Source organism: Gouania willdenowi, chromosome 6 (genome assembly GCF_900634775.1).
Source record: "Gouania willdenowi chromosome 6, fGouWil2.1, whole genome shotgun sequence".
NCBI lineage: Eukaryota > Metazoa > Chordata > Actinopteri > Blenniiformes > Gobiesocidae > Gouania > Gouania willdenowi.
In genome coordinates this window covers 28667075-28687438 of record NC_041049.1, presented here as the reverse complement: position 1 = coordinate 28687438, position 20364 = coordinate 28667075, and the positions used below count along the sequence as shown (strand labels likewise).

At 39.4% G+C, this 20364-nt stretch overlaps 1 protein-coding gene across 3 annotated transcripts; it reads right to left on the bottom strand.

Annotated features, from left to right (window-relative positions):
* Window positions 1-3722: 3722 nt before the first annotated feature.
* Window positions 3723-18291, bottom strand: lactb (lactamase, beta). Of its 3 annotated transcripts, none has more exons than XM_028451526.1 (6): window positions 17791-18291; window positions 12875-12941; window positions 8991-9181; window positions 8606-8909; window positions 8358-8523; window positions 3723-5082 (listed from the first exon to the last, which is right to left on the bottom strand). In XM_028451526.1, the coding sequence occupies exons 1-6, from the start codon at window positions 17950-17952 to the stop codon at window positions 4530-4532; spliced, it is 1443 nt and encodes a 480-aa protein (XP_028307327.1). In that variant the 5' UTR covers window positions 17953-18291; the 3' UTR covers window positions 3723-4529. The 3 variants fall into 3 exon arrangements, with proteins under 3 accessions (XP_028307327.1, XP_028307328.1, XP_028307329.1); XM_028451527.1 differs by having other exon boundaries at window positions 17803-18287; XM_028451528.1 differs by lacking the exon at window positions 17791-18291 and adding an exon at window positions 14252-14678.
* Between the last annotated feature and the right edge of the window lie 2073 nt (window positions 18292-20364).

Here is a 20364-nt window from a genome sequence, read left to right as displayed (position 1 = left end):
AAGGGAAACACATTTATTTTTCTTGGCTTATTTTAACCGGCCAATCCAGTTTTCTGGCGCCGCTACTGGCAAATGTCACTACACGTGCTGATAGGTGCAAACCCACACGCTATCAAGAGTGCATTCGTCAAGCGTACAATGCTTTTAGCGCATTTGCCTGAATATGTATAAGGTGAGCGGATCAGCTGTGAGGTGCAAAATATTTGGAGGAGGAAATGCAAATACATGAATGCAGTACAGGGTTTTCCCCCAGTGCCAGGCCTGGTGGGCCCCCAGGCTTTTCTTGCCCTCCCTCCAGGCTAAGTATCACTTGTTTATTTATTTTAAATAGGTTTTTTTTATGGTTCAACCGTCTTCTTCAAGCTGTGGACGTAGCTGAACATTGTTTTTTTATGAGTGGCGGCTCATCCTACCTTCTATACATCATTGCTCAGAGCTGTATGCACATTACAGACGTGATGAACGGGAGATCTATTGTTAAAAACATTCCCACTAATAAGAATATGTAAAAGTTACCAAGAGCTCACCTCTGTTACCAGGAGCTCAGCGCTGTCAATGCCGCTCACACAGCTCTGCTTGTCACAGTCTACCAGAAGCTGTGACGAGTAGCGATACCCACCCAACAAAGGGAACCAGTCTAAGCTCCTCCGTCAGATCCACCCAAAGTTCCCACAAACATTGTGACGGTGCTCTACTAAAGCATGCTAAGCCAACCCACCGACACATAATACTGAGCTAAGAGCTAACGCTAATGTTTCATGAAAGGAAGCGATTAGTAAAAACTACACGGCTTACCGCCATCAAACCACAAAGGGCCACAGATTTACTTATGGTCAGAACACTTTTTGGAAGGATAAAGTGATAATAATAATACTAATAATAATGCATTGGATTTTATATAGCACTTTATCATAGACACTCAAAGTGCTTTACAGAAGCGCACTGCACGAAGGACGCTGAAATGCTCACCTTCGTGGACGTGTCTGTTTACATGTCAATCAAACTTCTCCAGCTCAGTGCCACGTCAAATTCATCATCAAAGTGGGAACACGTCATCAAAATGGAGCGAGGTGTTAGGGCTCACCCTGCAGTAAGAAAGGAGCAAATCACCCTCTAACTAAAGATTGAGGGAATCAATAAAAAAAAAAAACACTTTGGGCATGTGTATGAAGCCCATATAAGACGTTTATATACGTTTAAAGGACAGAAAAGTTGATTTAGCTTTACATGGGCCCTTTAACAAACCTGAAGCTGTTTGCAGTGCCTGTTTTTGCTCAAAAATTTAGCAGCTTTACGCTCAGAGATGACTCGGCATCATGTGATGCATGCTGCTAGCTGATCTAGGTTTACTGTACCACATGCTTTCCATCAACTATTGTGACTGTCATCTTAAATGAGTCTGGTTTAGTTCCCCCATCGTGAAATAAAACAATTCTGGACACAAGGCCTACCATCCATACGTTTGTGATATGATAATTTGTGAAATGTTTGGAAATCCTTAGTAAGAACATGACACCATGCGCCTGTAGTTTTCAGGACAAGGACTTTTACTTTTTTTTTTTTACTTAACATAGGTGGGGCTTTTCCCTTCCAGGATTCTCTGAGACAGTGCAAAGGCCTCTTAGCTCCTAGATGAGTGAAATTCACAGCACATGGTATTCTTGAGTCCTCGATCATATCTGTAAAATTTGGATGCTGAAGCCCGAGTAGAAATGTTGAAGCTGGATTTTTAATCCACAAAGGCTCTTATGAACATCTCGTGTCATCTCTTTTCGCAACATTAAAAACATCAACATGGACTCCCTCTGCTCCAGCATTAACAGCATCTTCCACCCCTGATGAACTTCTCTCACAGTACACAGTACAATAATGGTCTCACCTGCATTCTGAACTCACTTGTCCTTGTTAAATCACGTTCTGTTTTCTTTACCCGTTCCTCCCCTTGGTTTACCCCCAAATTATGCACCCTGAAATCTAAAGGTCGTCAGCTCAAGAGGCGTTACAGGAAATCTGGTCTCACCATCCACAAAGACTTATATACAGCTCATTATCTCACTACAAGTACTCCATCTCTCATGCTAAAGCTCATATTACTCTGCTCTCATCTGCTCAAACGCTGGCAATATCAGGACACTTTTCTCTGTTTTCAATAGCATCACTGACACCTTCCCACTTCTACTCCTCTGATACCTGCAACTCCCTCCTTCATTTCTTCATTGATAAAGTTAATAAAATCCACCAGCACTCATCACCCATGACCTCCCCCCTCCCCTCTTCCAACCCTTTTCCTCCTTTAAAATTACCCCCGTCAGAAATCTCTAACTTCATTCAAAAATCCAAAGCCTCTCCATGTCAGCTCCATCACATCCCCACAGTCCTGGTCAAGTCCTGCCTCTCTTCTCTGCTTCCCTTCATATCAGCCATCATGCACTCCTCCCTGTCCACTGGAATCGCCCATTCTCTCTTTAAATCTGCAGTCATCACCCCATTCTGAAAAAACCTCGTTCAGACCACAATGACTTCAATAACCTCAGCCCCATTTCGCCTCTCAACTTCACTCCCACCGCACTCAAAACAGCCTCTATGAAAAATTCCAATCCTTTTTCCGCCCCCTCCACAGCCCTGAAACAGCACTCCTCAAAATCACCAATGACCGCTTCATGGCAGCAGACTCCGGTTTAATCTCCATCCTCATCCTCCTTGATCTGAGTTTAGCCTTCAACACATCCTCCTCAATAGACTCTCCTCCACTGGTTTCACTCCTACCTCTCCAACTCAAAACCTTCCATTTCCAGCCCTCCCCCGTCACTTCTGGTGTTCCCCAGGGCTCCGTCCTCGGCCCTCTTCTTTTTATCATCTATCTCCTTCCACTCTGCAATGTTTTCAGAAAATTTGGCATCAATTTTCACTGCTTTGCGGATGACAACCAGCTCTATCTGTCCAGTAAACCGGACTCCACTCTCTCCCCACCCCTCCTCCTTTACTCACTGCCTTTCAAAAATTAAAAACTGGTTCACCTCCAACTTCCTCAAATTTAATTCCAATAAAACTGAGCTCCTCCTCACTGGCACCAAATCCATCCTTTCCAAAACTTCAAAATCCTCCTGTACACTTTCAAGGCCATCCACAACTTTTTTCCCATTAAACCTAGGAAGTTAAAAGTTTAGTATGTTGTTCTGCCATCCCTAAGGGTCACATCTGTGGCGTTTGTATCCCCTTCTTTCCTTTCCACTGCCCGTGCAGGGCGAGGCAATTTCAATCAAGACAGGAAGTGCTCTCATTTGTCCTCTGAGATACTGAATAACAATGTACATCATTCTCCATTGCCAATTATTGCAACCCCTCCCTCCTTGTTTATTATGGAATATGAAAAAGATGCAGTCTTACAGCCTAAAATATCAACATAGCCAAGTGGAGCAATTTGTTGTATGAATCCAAGTTTCACCTTAATCAGTAGTTTATCGTAAAATAAAGTGCAGGTTAAGTACACACAAAGCACACACAGTTCATCAATGTGGCCAGAAAGCAACAGAATAATATTAATAAGTAAAAAACACAGAAATAATAGTTAGGAGGTTATTTATCCTCAGTATTAAAACGTATTCTCTCTCATAATAGGAATTCTACAGCTGCAATGAGTAGCCAATAAATCATTAAGTCAAACACATCATTAATCCACAACTATTTCATGATGAAACAACACTAAAGAAAACAAAATTTCAAAACTTTCATAAAATGATTTATTGGTTCTGAAAAAAATTGTTTCAAAATGCTATTTTCGCATTTGACTTCAATTGTTCATATTAGAGTGAAATTCAAAATTCCGTAAAAAATTCAGTTTTTTTAGATAAAATTCTGATATTTTTTCCAGACATCATCTACAGGAGTGACAGACTTCATAAATTGCAAAATGTTTGAGTGTGCAAATGTTTCGTTCGTATAACGGCTACATTTTGGTGAAATCTCTAGCACATATGGTTAATTTTTTTGTGAATTTTTGAAATTTGCTTCCCGTAGCGCTAAGAAGAAGAAAGAATAACACATAGGATACCAAGAGGTTCCTGGCAGGTTACGCCGCCTGCCTCCTAAATATACAAAACGACAATAAGAACACACAAAATGATCACAAAAACAAAAAAAGCCTTTGATCTTTTCTGTGTTATTGTTCAGATTGGTCATTATTCTAAATGCTGACATGAATGTAGAAAATGTGACTCTCAGATCAGATTAAATCACAGTTTTGATAAAAGTTGAAAATCTCTGACTCAAGATTATTTTCAAACAGGTGGTCTCAGTGAACACCCCTAATGTGAAGACATGGATGTTTTTGAATGTAAACGTCATCAGATTTCAGGTCAAGGCAGTTTGTGAAGCTTTAATTTCCTTCAAATCAATGAGAGAGTACAGTGAAAAAGGCAGTCAACTGCTGCCCCCACATGGTGATAAGGCCTCCCTGCAGCACTGTTGTATTTAAAATCCAACACTTTCCTTCTATGAATGGCTTCAAAGGTGTCCAACATGTTTAAAACCTACAAATCTTCAGAAACTTCTGAGTCTTCAGCACTTGCTGCTTTCTCAAACTCCTGTGCTATTTTCAGAGCTGTGTTGTTCAGACCCACAGATTGCATATTGGTAATGATGGTGACCACCACCCCCTGTGGGAGAACTGGGGGCTTGTCCTGGCACTGCTTTATCTCTTCACTGGGTAACACCAGCAGAACGCTGCTGGCCCCCACAGCACCCCCAGTGTGTGACACATAGTACCTGCGCTTTCGACATTGGCCAAACTTCTGCAGTTTTTCCACCACCAGCCAACCTTGGCCATAAAGACCATCCTTGTCCCAGCTGGCTTCTGTCCTGTCTACTGGTGTCCACAGTTGTGTGGCTGTTTGGGGTTTAAGGAAGCCTGGGAGCAGGTCCTGGGTGTCCTTTAACTGGGCCATCTGGTAGCTGTAGAGCAGAACGTTCCCAAAAAGCAACAGATCTCCCACGGTGGAAAGAAAGCCGCCTCCTGCCCACTTGTAAGAGTTGTCAACATAACGGCAGTTGACAACACGTCCTTTCTTGTTGAAATGATAGAATCTGTGGAGGAGAGCACCACGTTATACAGAACCATGACCAAACATGAATGATCCAAACTACCTTAGGGCCCTACTCTCCAATCTGGACTTCAGCGCTTTTCACGCACATGCATTTACGCACCTCTTTCCTGCACGTATGCCTGCACGTATTCGCAGGTCCAGGCTCCTGACACGCCCATCGCGCGCAAATCAACCAAAAGCCTATGTTAAAGGCTGTCTAGAAATCACAGAACATGGAGTTTCCTAACGCTTGTAAATGTCATTGAAATCCGTGAAAATGATCAAGCGCACTTTTAATTTGAAATGCCTTTGTTGATAAATAATGTAACAGGTTGATTTGATCAGATTATTGATCAGATTACTGCACTGTGAGGATCGGACACATTTTTCTGTCTGAGCCACTGTTAAAATCTCTTTTTCCGCCTCATATTAACACCACATTAACTTTTGTTTGTGTGGAATGTCTGATTTTATTAACATTCCAGCATTCAGAAATGATCAGCAAGCATTAATCATCATCATCTGTCATTATTGTTTCACTTTGTTATTTACTCTTGTAGTGGATCAAACTGTGGCTTTACATTGTACACAGCGTTAAAATAGTTGAATATCAGTCTGACGTCTGTCAGAGTTTCATTTACCAAGCTGCAGCTGAAGCACACACCTTGGGTGCACACAGCTGATCAGCTCCGCGACGCTGCTCTCACTGATTCCCAGGAAAAGGAGTGGATGGCATGGGTAATATAATTAAATGTAACACATTTTTTCCTGTTGTGAACATATTAGTAACAATAATGGTCAATCCTTTGAGGTGCTTGTGTGACTCCCCCCACCCCCGTGACAGTGTCAGTTTGCATATTTCCTTTCGGGGAGTCTCTTCTGCAATATTATGAGTCCGTGTGGCTTAAAATGTATCTAAGTCCATATTTCTAGTGCAATATAATGTTTCACCTTATTGAGGCGCAGCACTTATTCCAGGTTCAGAAGCCTGTAGGAGGAAAAGGACTTAAGCAGATGGAGAATATGCGTAAGGCCAGATTTGAATGGGAACGCCCACATTTCAGGGCTGCTCCACCCAGAGTGCGTAACTGAGATCAAAGTGTGCAGTGACTGAATGAAGTACAGGGGGAGAATAGCACGCAGAAAAAAAAACAGCGCTGCTACGTGGCTTTTCTGACTTAAGCGCATGGGAGAATAGATCAGATATCGACAACAGGCGGCCCTCGACAACAAAAATGCACACAATGACAACAGAAACACACAAATGACTTAACATAACCCCACACAAAATTACAGTGCAGAAATATAGACAAAAGGTTAAAAAAAACATCAGAAAATGAGAACGAAAACACACACGACAACAGAAAAAGACAAAATAACCAAAAAACAGACAAGATGTTTAAACCTTTGGAACAATTTACAAAATGACAGCAAAATACACAAAAGGACAAATTATATATATATAATCCGTGTGCCCTTCGTTCTTTGGATATTTTGTTTCAAAATCAATATAAAAAAATAGAAAAAGCGTGCCAAGAGTGATAAATACCTGTTAAGGTAGAAAATGGCTTAAGAAAGATGCACCAGCCATAAATTTGGTCTACAATACATACACAATGAAAAGAATCACACTTAAACTAAGAAATCAATTTGACATATTTGAGAAGAGTTGGTCAAGATGGCTTATTCACGTATCAACTTTCAGACCTGACTTTATATAACATTAAGTCATCCTTAAAAGTATAGTTTCAGACCTGATCAAAAATTGGTGTGTAAAAACAGAGGTCCTTTAAATTGGTATTATTTAATACTATTATATGTATATATATATATATATATATATATATATATATAAATTGTGTATATGTATGTAGTTGTGACGTGAGATGGGTTCTCCCCTTGCCGTGTTGTTCTTGTTGTCCTAAAAGTTTTTGTTTCTAAAATTAAACCCAATAAAAAAATAATTTAAAAAAAATAAAAATAAAAAAGCTGATTGTTTTTTTTGTTTTACTCATTTAAAACCAGAAACAGGAAAACAGAAAAACCAAATACCAAACAAGCAGTGTTTTTCTGTTTTAACATTAAATCTGGTTCTGTTTGTGTGACATTTGGATATTTAAGGGACTTGTTTGATTTTTTCTTTCTTAATATGAATTTGATATTTTGATAAGCACATTCAGATGACTGTTGTATTTTGAGCATTACAAATAAAGCTGAATTGAATTAAATTGATATGTGGAACTGGAGGTGGTGTATTGAATCTATTGGTGCTCCTCGTTTCTTGTGATCAACTTCCGTGTGTGTTGACGGCTGCCGTTAGCGGTATTTATAACATGCAAAATAAACAATTTACTGCCCTCAAAAGAGCTGCAATTGTCAAATCATAGAAGTTCAAACATCTATTGTTCCTCACACCAGTCTCACAGTTGATAGTCAGTCACCTCTTTATCTGGATACTATTTGGACCGTAACACCGCAAAAAAAAAAACATAAACGTGAGCAGATTTTTACGAGCTAAAACATTCACAGACTGAATGAAAACATGAGCAGGACCAGAAAACTGATGAAATAAATCCTAAACCTATTATGTGTGGAGACCTGGTCCAGGAGCTAGGGAGGGAGGTGCAGCGGACTTCAGTTCTCGCTCTAATTTCCCCGTCACACATACAAGTTTTTCAAAAAACAAAACAAAAAATAGAAAAATGCTGCTTATCTGGGTTTTGGTTTTTCTGTGTTTCTGTTTTGGTTTTAAATCAGTAAAACAAAATAACCACACTGTTTATTTGTTATTTTGATTGTTTTAAAACAGAATAACCAAAGAACAAAGGGTACATGGATTATATACATAATAAATATTTCTCCTTTTCTGTATTTTTGTATAGTACAGTTTTACAAAACTATGAAATGACAACAAATAACCAGAAATTAACCAGAAGTTGCAAACTATGACGACAATAATACACATTAATTACTCCAAAAACACACAAAACGACTACAAAAATAACAGAGGAGTAAATAAAACCACAACACAAATACACAAAAATGACTCCAACAACAAACACAGTCTTTGTTCTTTCCTGTATTAATGCTCAGATTGGTCATTATTCTTAATGCTGACACTAACGTTGGTCATGTGACTCTCAGATCAGATACTGTCACGTTTGTGGCCTCCTGCTGTGATAGAAGCTGAACATCTCTGCTATAAATGCTTTTTTCAACACTGTTAGTCTGTGTTTAGTGGTTGCATCATGCATGGACCTCTGTGATTAGTGTTACCGTGCACGGTGGTAAACGATGGGCTCGTTCTCGTCAGGCACAGTGTGAAGCATTCCCAGCTCTCTGAACATGCTCATCATGAGGTCCAGGAAGTGCTGGCCTGCAGCCTGCTCCATCACTGCACTGAGCAGTGTGAAGGCATGAGTGGAGTACAGGAAGGTTGAACCTGCGTGTGGCCACAAATGAAAGGACTTCAGTGGAGTTTGTCTCACGTTTGAGCGAAACAGTGAAGAGAGTGAGTGCTGTACCAGGTCTGAAGATGAGTGGGTCATCCTTAAACAGCTCCAAGGCCTGAGTGACGCTCTCATAGCTATCCTTTATGTAATATTCTTCCTGCTCAAACTCCTTTTTCTTCCCTGGGCCATCTTTGCTGTTCTGATCTGATGTGGACTTCCCCTGGTCGTTAGTGGAGCTCTTCTCCTCTTGCTCTTTAACCTGAGCTTTTAAAAGACGCTTAGCTTTCTCCTTGTCCTCCTTCACCTTTCTTGCATCCTTCTCATAATGTCTTATGCCACTCAGGTGGGAGAGGATCATACGAGGAGTTATTGTGACCTAAAACACATGGACAACATTTTTTATCCATAAGCAAAGCTAGAAACTACCCCCTCACGTCAGTAATTCAGGCTGACTTACATCTTTTCCATCAAACTGTTTCTGGGGGAAGTCAGGGAGGTATTTTTGGACAGGAGCATCCAAGTCCAACTTGCCTTCCTCACACAGGCGTGCAGCAGCTGCAGACGTAAGGGGCTTACTGATGCTGGCGATTCTCATCACAGTTTGTGGAGTGCATGGGACACGGTTCTCCAAATCAGCATAACCAATCCCTGAACCCCGGGAAAAAAACAGGAGAGAAGGAAGAGGGATAAATAAATCCTCTACCCTATATGGACAGCAGCCATTCACCACTGCCGTAGATGTGCACACTGTGTTGTGATGTGTCGGTCAAGCCACATTTGATTGGTCAATATGTGTGTGCTTTTGTCTCTGTCCTGACTTTCAGCAACTCAGAGCTGCCTTTAAATAAGCAACATGCATTTCAGCCTCAATGAAGGAAAAGTCAAAAGTGGAACAAAATGTTGATATTGAGCTGCTAGTGATTAATAAAAGGGTCTTTGTGGCATTTTAATCCACTGACTTTGACCCATTTTGTTTTTTTTTTTTATTGTAAAACTATATTAAAAACACAAAATAAATCAAGATTAAATTGTGTATAGCCATTTTGAGGAAAAATAGTGAGATATGAATATTGGTCCATATCACCCAGACCTAATGTAACCAAAGCAGTAATGTTTTATCTTGTAAAGGATATGATTGTCTAAACTGTGTGAAATGAAGGGTTCAAACACTGCTTAAAGTATGATTTTATTAACATGAGTGTGTTACCTCAAAAACAAATGGAAATCACTAGAATGATCTGCTGCCTTGTTATGTAGCAAGTGTTGCTAATGCTACACCACTTTTAGTTAAAAATATTGTGTTTGACAAAAAAAACATGAGGTTTTACATGTCAGCCTTTTTCTTTGATGTTAATTGTACTTAGAACGAGTTTGATAAATTGCTTACATACATTTTTAAAAATATTTGAAAAGTACCCTGGCTGAAATTGTCTTTTATCCCTTTTTCCATTTAAGGGTGATGATTTTAAGTAGGTGAATTGGTTTGTTTACTAGTAAATAACAAAATGGTCTAAATCATCTGAATGAAAAAAACCTGATTGTGATTTTACAAAGAAAAAATCATTTTTTCCATATGGCCCACGCCTACCTCATGGCAAAGAAAAGTGTTGAATTTTGGCACAGAAAATGAAACGAAAACAAGCCACACTTTTTGAATGTTTCCAAAAGCGCCCTTTGGCCTCGGAGGCTCCCGATAAAGATTCTAGTAAAGATGATAACCTAACACCGCTAGCGTTACTGGTCAGTGGCTTTCCAATGCTAGCTGGTTTTGCATCTCGCTGTCAGTCAAGCTAACTTGTGAATTGTGTGTAATGTTGACATTTCTGTGTGAACACATCACTGTGTGGATCTGATCTGACGGCTGACAAGAGAGAGAATACTTAGACATTGATGCAATCCTTTCATTTGCATCGGGCGCTTTCACACCGATAAATTAATTAATTAATTTATCTGCAACTGTTACCAAGTGATTTGATTGGACGACAGACATTCCACTAAATACTGTTAGTTACCGTTACATCTTGGGCTACACACCACAGTACACTGTCACTACGTTCACAATGCAGGTCTTAATGCACAATTCAGATTTTTTTTTCTTATGTGTTGTCGTCCATATTACATATTAAATGCGTCTTCAATCAGTTTGGAGTATGAACGGAATGCAATGCTAAAGTGACACGCATGTGCAGAAAAGCCCACAGGCTACAATGTTCAGGTAAGTAAATAGGGAGTCGTCCAGTGTAGGTCTGTGCGTCGCGCTGAGAAATGTTGTTTCCAACAGAAGTCAACACTACATACTGTAACTTTAAGGAGACAAAAAGAAGAGAGCAGGTTTATCACTCTATCCGTTTGCTATGATGGCTGCTGCATCTTTACTGCAGTGTTTAGATGGGGAGTCAGAGTCAACAGTGGCGGGGTAAGGATGTTAGCGGCTTCAACGATGCAGAGTTCATTAAAATCGGAATTGTGTTGTTCAGACTAACTTTAACCATAGACTGTAAAAAGAATGGACGGAACAAGCTCACGGGGAAGTAAAGCATTTATTTTTAGAGCGCCCCCTGCTGACTGGCTGCAGTATAGGTCATAAACCCCACCTCCTCAATGATAACGGATGGGATGTGGGTCAAACTGTAAAGTTAAAATACTCGTCACATAATTTTTTTCCAAACCTAAACTCTGCTGTGATCATTAGTTATTATCCCCCTACATTGTGTTCAAGTGCTCATTTTTCTGTGAAGTTTGTTTTAAATAAGTTATTTGAGGTTGAAAAACTGGATTTGACATCATATATGACGATGATTGACAGCCTCGGATCTCGTGTAGCTCTCTTTGTGACTAGCATAAGCAGTTACGTCGTGAAGGAAAGCCGAGACGCCATTAAACTTTTAGTTCAGTTTTTTCATCTTTTTTGAGCTACTAGTACTAGTACTAACCTCTATGATCTGATCATCTGGACAAGACGTTGGCAGAATTTCCAGTGGGAAAGATACTTATGTTCTGGGAGTACCTGTGCTGCGTAACTCATCAGGGCAGTACGCTAAATGGGCGGGGCAGTGTACCTCCTGCCAGACCCTAATGCGCAGACTCTGGCTCCAAATGACGTCACATTTGCAAGATTGAATCGCCCCGAAGCGCTGCATTTTGGCTTCAAGTACGTTGAGTGGGAACAGCTACAGTGCACGCCCACTGTCTTTAACAGATCAGATACAGGTCACATATGGACAAAAAGATCAGATTTGGGTCACATTAGCCTGCAGTGTGAACGCAGCGTGCGTGTGTGTGTGTGTGTGTGTGTGTGTGTGTGTGTGTGTGTGAGCCAAATGATTAAATAAACAAATCATCATCTCTTGTCACTTATTACTGTTAACACATAAAATGCGCTTAAAGAACTGTTATAACTGCTGTATAGTTTTGTGCCTACGACTAAACTACAACAGTGCTAATATTTCATCACAACAGCACTGCTCTCGTGTGATATTTCTTAATCGTGTCAGTGTTTAGAATAATGACCAAACTGAGCATTATTACAAGAAAGAACAAAGGGTTTGTGTAGTTTTTTGTTGTTTTGTTTGCCTTTGGAATCATTTTGTGTATTTCCGTTGTCGATTTGTTATTTTTGTGTTAAATTTGTGTATTTTTGTATTCATATTGTTTGTCTTTGGAGTTACTGTATAATTTTGTTATCTTTTGATTGATTTTTAAGTCAGTTTGTGTATTATGAGTTTGAGTCATTTTGTATATTTTAGTTTTTATTTAGTGAATCCTCAGAGACATTTTGTGTATTTTTCTAGCCATCTTGTGTGTCTTTGGAGTCACTTTGAGTATATTTCTCGTTGTTTCATTTGTTTCTGTAGCAATCTGTAGCATCACGTGTATTTTTTAAATTGTTTGTATACGTTTTGTGTTAGTTTTGGTAGTTATCTCGTTTGTTCAGAGTAATTTTGTGTATTCGTGTTGCTGTTTTGTGTGTTTATGGAGTCATTTTGTGTTTTTTTTTTAGCTTTGTGTATTTTCTCTCATTGTGTTCATTTTGGTGTATTTACTTTGGGGGCCACACAATATTAGACAGAGGGCCACATGTGGCCCCGGGCTGCCTGTTCTCCATGTGTTGTGGTTCTTCAGAATGTAGATTGCTTGTGATCACAGGTTTTTTGTACATTTACCAAATGTGGAAACTTTGTACAAAGCAACTTGAATGTCTTTCAGGTTACACAAACACAACACATGTTTGTTTTGTGTCCCTGTGATAGATTTGGTTATTGTGGAAGTCGTTTTAGATTTGTGACAGTTTGTTTCTGTCCTATATGAACACATCACAGGAAAGAACATGAAGTTACCAACCTTCAGACCAGACCTGAGCTCCATCCACAGACACTCCAACCACCATCCCAGGAGCTCCCACCTCTGCCTGAAAACACGCACGCGCACACACACACACAGTCTGTGAAGAGAGGATCTACACCCCATTATGACCACCGACAGGTACAATAAATGTCATTAGCATGGGTTAGTGGGCAGGTACGGAGCCCCTAAAGGGACAGGGGTGACAAAAAAACTTTTGCGAGATCTCGCAATGCTTTTGCGAGATCTCGCAATACTTTGCGAGATCTTGCAATACCTTTTGCGAGATCTCGCGATATTTCGTAGAGTTATTTTCTTCGCCTGAGAACCGGAAGTAAAACAGACACAGGACAATGGAGGACCATATTCATCCGTGGGGGAAGTTTATTGATTTCTAATATGCTATAGGCCTAAAGTGTAAAGATATTAAAGCCGTTCTCGGCCGCAGACATGGCTTTGACATAAGTGAGAGACATCTGAAAAGAATACTCAGGGCGAGGGGACTTTCTCGTCATAATGGATACTGTGATCTTGCGGTCCTGGTTGAATTCATCAGCAACGAACTACAGTACTCTGGCCAGCTTCACGGATACAGGTGGATGTACGCAAAGTGTAGAGAACATGGACTACAAGTTAAGAAGGAGGATGTGCGTTTGGTGTTAAAGGAGCTGGATCCGAGAGGAGTGTCACGAAGGCAAGCAAGACGCCTAAGATGACGGAACTACTTTTCGAAAGGTCCCAACTTCATTTGGCACATGGACAGCTATGACAAACTGAAGCCATATGGCTTTTGTATCAACGGAAGCATCGACGGTTTTTCGCGAAAAATAATCTGGCTTAATGCCTATACCACGAGTAGTGATCCAAAGTTGATCGGGGGTTATTACATTGATGCAGTCCAACATTTAGGGGGCTGCCCTAGGATTGTGAGAGCTGATCTCGGGACCGCAAACAGCTATGTCAGAGGCTTTCAACGGTTCCTCGTCCCGATTCATCCAGACGGGACTGTTGACAGCTACCTGGACGGCGCAAGCACTGCCAATCAACGGATCGAGTATTGGTGGTGCTTTCTGCGCAACCAGTGTGTGGAGTTCTGACCGGACCGGACCGGCCTTAATAGTCTACAGTCGCTAAGCACAACCAGCCATGGCGTCCAAAGTTACCATGGCAACAAGTTTTTGTTCTTTGTTCAAGTTTAATCATATCATGTCATGACTGCCATTAGGCTGTCAAGTGTGCCTTCCCTATAATAAAACGAAACAATGATGCATTTCTACAAACGTTACTTATATTAGCTTACGATAGCATAGCATTAACGCTAACTTTGTTAGCCACGAATGCACGTGTGTTAAGTTATAGAATGAATTGTATGCTCACCTTGTCTCTCTTCATTCGTGTTATGTCCTCTCTTGGAACCTCTCTACAAACTAAGAACCGCTCCAAATCGTCCATGATCAGTCCCACATTCGTATTATGCTCCCATATGCTCCTCCATTGTCGTGTGTCTGTTTTACTTCCGGTTCACTGGCTCACGAAATAACATTGCGAGATCTCGCAAAAGTATCGCGAGATCTCACAAAAGTATCGCGAGATCTCGCTAAAGCATTGTGAGATCTCGCAAAAGTTTTTTTTGTCACCCCTGTCCCTTAAGGGGCTCTGTAGGCAGGGCACTGAGCCTATAGTGAACAATGGCTAATTTTGTGCAGCTCCCAAACAAGGTAAGGGGACAAAATGATGACAAAAACACACAAATTGACTATATAAAACATACAAGATGACAGAAAAATACACACAATAACCACAAAAATACACAAAAGGGTACAAAAAAAATCTAAATTACTCAAACAAAACACATGAGGACTACAAAAATATACAAAAAGAACACACAAAATTACGCCAAAATACACAAAAATGACAAGAAAAATACACAAAATGAGAAAAAAAACACACACAAAACAAGAACTCAGAGAGCAAAAACCTCCACCAAGCTCCAAATCTCATTTTTAACAGATATTAGCAGTTATCTGTTACAATAAACAGTCACACTTTAAAGCAGCGTTTTTCAATATTGGAGTTGGGACCCCATGTGGGGCTGCCTGAAATGCCTAGTAAGTGTTAATTACAATTACTGATTAGAATTAAATTTTTTAATTTCAAAAAAATTCTATTCTTTTTCCAAATTAACACATCAAACACAATAGCAAAAGGTTGTGTTCTAAACTTAAACTTTTTCAAATAGAAATCTATTTCAAATAAAATACAGTAAAATATTATCAGATGTGTCGCATCTTGTCACTTGTGACTTTGTGAAATAATCCTGGCTACTCTGTATTTGTAACACACTTTAATAAACATGATCAAACACAAATCACTGTATATATTACATTATTCAATTAATATGTTGTTTTTATAATCACGTTATACTTTATTAAATTTTATTTATGTGTGTGTGTAAATATTGTAAATACGTGCTGATATGTTGTTGTCGTTTTGGTTTTACTACTGTCATTATTACTATTATTAGAGTGACATCACAGACCTTTATACTCACAGCCCTCACTCAGTAACCTACATCATGTACAGTGGGGCGAAAAAGTACTAAGTCAGCCACCAATTGTGCAAGTACTCTTACTTAAAAAGATGAGAGGCCTGTAATTTTCATCATAGGTATACCTCAGCTATGAGAGATAAAATGAGAAAGAAAAAAAAAATCCAGAAAATCACATTGTAGGATTTTTAATGAATTAATTGGTAAATCCCTCAGTAAAATAAGTATTTGGTCACCTACAAACAAGCAAGACTTCTAGCTCTCACAGACCTGTTACTTCTTCTTTAAGAGGCTCCTCTGTCCTCCACTTGTTACCTGTATTAATGGCACCTGTTTGAACTCATTATCAGTATAAAAGACACCTGTCCACAACCTCAAACGTCACTCTAAACTCCACTATGGCCAAGAACAAAGAGCTGTCAAAGGACACCAGAAACAAAATTGTAGACCTGCACCAGGCTGGGAAGACTGAATCTGCAATACGTAGAGCAGCTTGGTGTGAAGAAATCAACTGTGGGAGCAATTATTAGAAAATGGAAGACATACAAGACCACTGATAATCTCCCTGATCTGGGGCTCCACGCAAGATCTCACCACGTGGGGTCAAAATGATCACAAGAACAGTGAGCAAAAATCCCAGAACCACATGGGGGGGGACCTAGTGAATGACCTGCAGAGAGCTGGGACCAAAGTAACAACCGCCAAACACACCGCCTGGGCAACGAAAGAGTGGCTTTGTAAGAGCATTTCAAGATCCTGGAGTGGCCTAGCCAGTCTCCAGATCTCAACCCCATTAAAAAATCTTAGGAGGGAGTTAAAAGTCGTGTTGCCCAGCGACAGCCCCAAAACATCACTGCTCTAGAGTAGATCTGCATGGAGGAATGGCCCAAAATACCAGCAACATGTGTGAAAAACCTTGTGAAGACTTACAAAAAACGTTTGACCTCTGTCACTATCCAACAAGGGGTACATTACAAAGTATTGAGATGAACTTTTGTTATTGACCAAATACATATTTTCCACCATAATTTGCAAATAAATTCATTAAAAATCCTACAATGTGATTTTCTGGAAAAAAAAATCTCATTTTATCTCTCATAGTTGAGGTATACCTATGATGAAAATTACAGGCCTCTCATCTTTTTAAGTAAGAGTACTTGCACAATTGGTGGCTGACTTAATACTTTTTCACCCCACTGTACATGATGTAGGTTACTGAGTGAGGGCTGTGAGTATAAAGGTCTGTGATGTCACTCTAATAATAGTAATAATGACAGTAGTAAAACCAAAACAGCAACAACATATCAACTTTTTTGCCCCACTGTAGGCTACATGACAGACCAAATGGCATGACTTAAAGCACTTGTAGCACTTACTAAGGTTTTCCTCCAGTCTAAATTATTGCTTGTGTTGTAAGTCTCTTTGGACAAAAGCGTCTGCAAACGTGTGGATATTCCTTCATTGTATAATTGTATCACACACAAACACCGTGGTACACTTTCCACAATAAAGCACAGATGGGCCACTTTTATCACAGCAGGGTCACACAAATAAGATTGTATTTGATCTGAAGGCAACATTAGTGTCAGCAATGAGAATAATGATCGATGTGAACATTAATACAGGAAAGAACAAAAGTTTGTGTTTTTGGAGTCATTTTGTACTATTTTGTATTATTTTGTGTGTTTTGGGGGCCATAATGTGTACCTTTGTAGTGAGTATTTTTTTTTCACTTTGTATAGTTGTTGATAATGCAGTAAAACTGTTTATTTTTGTAGTAATCTCTTTTTTTGTCCTTTTGCAGTCATGTCTATTGTTGCTGCTCTTTTGTATATTTTCTGGAATTTTGTACGACTCCCATTTCTGTGCCTCCAGCTGCCCTCGGCTCAAAGGATCTACGTCAGATACCAAGGCCACACCTTCAATGGCAATCAAAGTCTATGCTTAAATGATTAAGAATAAGTGATTTGTTTTAGGCAGTGGCTATCCGTACGGTTGTTGTATCAATTTACCAATATTTTATCCATACGCAGCGCCCCTCACTGGCCAGTTTAGGTCACGTGATAGGTCAGTCATGGCGAGTTTAGGTCACGTGGCTTAGACTAAACCCTAATTTTTGAGGGGGATATTGTGTTGTAACCTTAACTATAAACGCTACGTGCGTGTACTTCGGTAAACGTACCAATAGCGCCAAGAGTTGTCCGTACCGTACGAATAGACACTCATTATTTTACGTTTGAATGTATGTATTTATATGTTTGCATTGTTAATGAGAGCTGCTATTTTATTTTATTTTGAAATCGTTGTGCACTGACAAATAAAAGTATTCTAATTCTGAATGTGGTGATTTAGACATAGCAGACTCTACCTGGGAGCCTACCTTGATCCGTTCCAGCAGCTCTCTGCTGACCTTTATGGCCTTGCTGTATGGATAGTTGCCTCGGACTCCATGAAGTACATCATCACTGGAGCTGCTAGCAGCGTAATTCAGTCCAACAGCTAAAGCGATACCGACCCCAACACCGCACATCCAGACAGACACCTTGGACAGACACGTACGAAACGCTGGAGTTCCAGAAATAGTGTCTGTCTCGGATAAGAAGATAGTTTAGTCGTTCTTCTCCCCACGGCTTTCATAAAAATGCATTTTGAGCCAAACGATGCGACCAGAACCAGCCGTGACATTCTCAGAGAGGAGCTGCATGATCTGTTTACAAAAGCAGCTGAGCAGGAGCACGCATCGTCGAACAAGGCAAACTCAATTGAGTGACGGACTCAGAAAACATATCGATCAAGGTTCTTATCTTCCGTTTCACACAATCCCTGAACTAATGAGCTTTATTCCGCATAAAAACACACCACAGTGTAGTTAGGTTCAACAACAGAGAAGAAAACGCACATTTTGAAATAGACACAAAACACATTTTCCGGCGATGATGTAGAAAGATTTCCGCTAAGTCATTGTCTGTGACGTCACTTCCTTGTTTACCCATATAATTTTCCTAAATATTTCTTTATTAACAGTTTTAGAATATATTTATACAGTTTTGGCCAGCATATGACTTGAGTGTCAAAATTATTATTATTAGGGGCTCAGTTTATTGTATTTAAAATAATTTATTTTATTTATAGTTGGTTTTAAACAATAATGGGAACTATACAAAAAAAAGCAAACTGATAAAATAATAATCAGTTTAATCAAATGTCACCTATGCACTAACGCACTGAAATAATATCTTAATGTGCAAGATATGCTAAAAAAAATACAGAAATAAATTCAATTAGAATAAAGATATGTCCATTTTTTTATTTTTTTAAATCAATGAAATGATGTACTTTCTTAAAGTTTCGGAACAGAACCCGAAAATTATTTTATGTTGAGAGTAAAGTTAACTTTCAACTCACACTACAGCACATGGTGTATTATTTGATAAACATTTATGAAAATTTTCCTTGAGATCAATATGTAAATAGTGCAGAAATGTAATTCTATACAATGTCCCTCAATAATTGAGTTGTTTACAATGAGTATTTCTGCCATTATAGGGCAAGTTGTAAATTAAATTAAATTAAAAGATTGAAACAAAAACCATTACCCTGGCAGAGATTATTAAATTAAAAAAGAAATGTATTCTTTCAGGTGTCACTGCTCACTGAATCCAGACAGCAAAAGTAAAACCTAAGCAGTGATTGACAGATAATGGTTCCATAGCTTCAACTCAAACCCTGCTTAAACTTTAAATCTTTGTCTCTCCTATGTGGACAGAAAAAATAAAATGAACCACAAACAAGGTTAGAAAACTTTCAAAACGTGCTTTTATTTATATTCATAAATTTGTACATGATAGACATCTACATTAAAAATGCTATAAACAGAACACAACCTGTTAACCAGACGTAAAGATAAAGAATGTTGGCTGACTCGGTCATTGCTTGACAATACAGTAGCACCAATATATCCACTGACAGGCAGAGCCAGTGTATACGCACACTTGGGTAGATTTTTGAGAAGTTGAGCATTAAGGCATGATTTCATAAGACTCGACACTGACAACAGTTGTACACGTCACATCACCAGATGACTTGTCCAAAAACATGAAAGGATTGCAACATACAGACATAAAAATCTGGCAAACGCCTGAGTTTCTCCTCCTTTAGCAAAGTGGTGGAGGTGTACTTGCACTTAGCTCTACATCCTGAGAGCAGGACGTTGGATTAGGAAAAGCCTCTGGTTGTTCTCCACCAATGGGAGGAGGTGCAGGAGGAAGAAGGGGTTGATGTAAGCGCGGTGTGAACACAAAAAACCAAACCACAGTGTGTGTGCATGTGTGTGTGGAGTCAGACTGTGCTTTCACAAGTTATTCAGTTCCATTAGAGTCTGGTCCAGCATCTGGTGCATATCCAGGTTCTCCTCTTTAGCTTGTGACACTTTCTCTGTTAGAACATCAAATAAGGACATTTTAATCTCACACAGGTTACTTAGGACAGTCAGTATGTTAGCTCAGATTAATCATCAAACCAGTATCATTACAGGTCAGTCATTCAATCTAAGTGCCTTAAACCAACCTGCACACAGCACTTACAACAAAAGGAACACATTTAATTAAAAAAAAATGCATGCCACCATGCAAATCTGCAACACAAAAATAACCCAAGACTTAATTGCATCAGACATTACAAGACATACAGTGGGGCAAAAAAAGTATTTAGTCAGCCACCAATTGTGCAAGTTCTCCCACTTGAAAATTTGAGAAAGGCCTGTAATTTTCATCATAGGTATACCTCAACTATGAGAGATAAAATGAGAAAGAAAAAAAAAATCCAGAAAATCACATTGTAGGATTTTTAATGAATTAATTGGTAAATCCCTCGGTAAAATAAAAGTATTTGGTCACCTACAAACAAGCAAGACTTCTAGCTCTCACAGACCTGTTACTTCTTC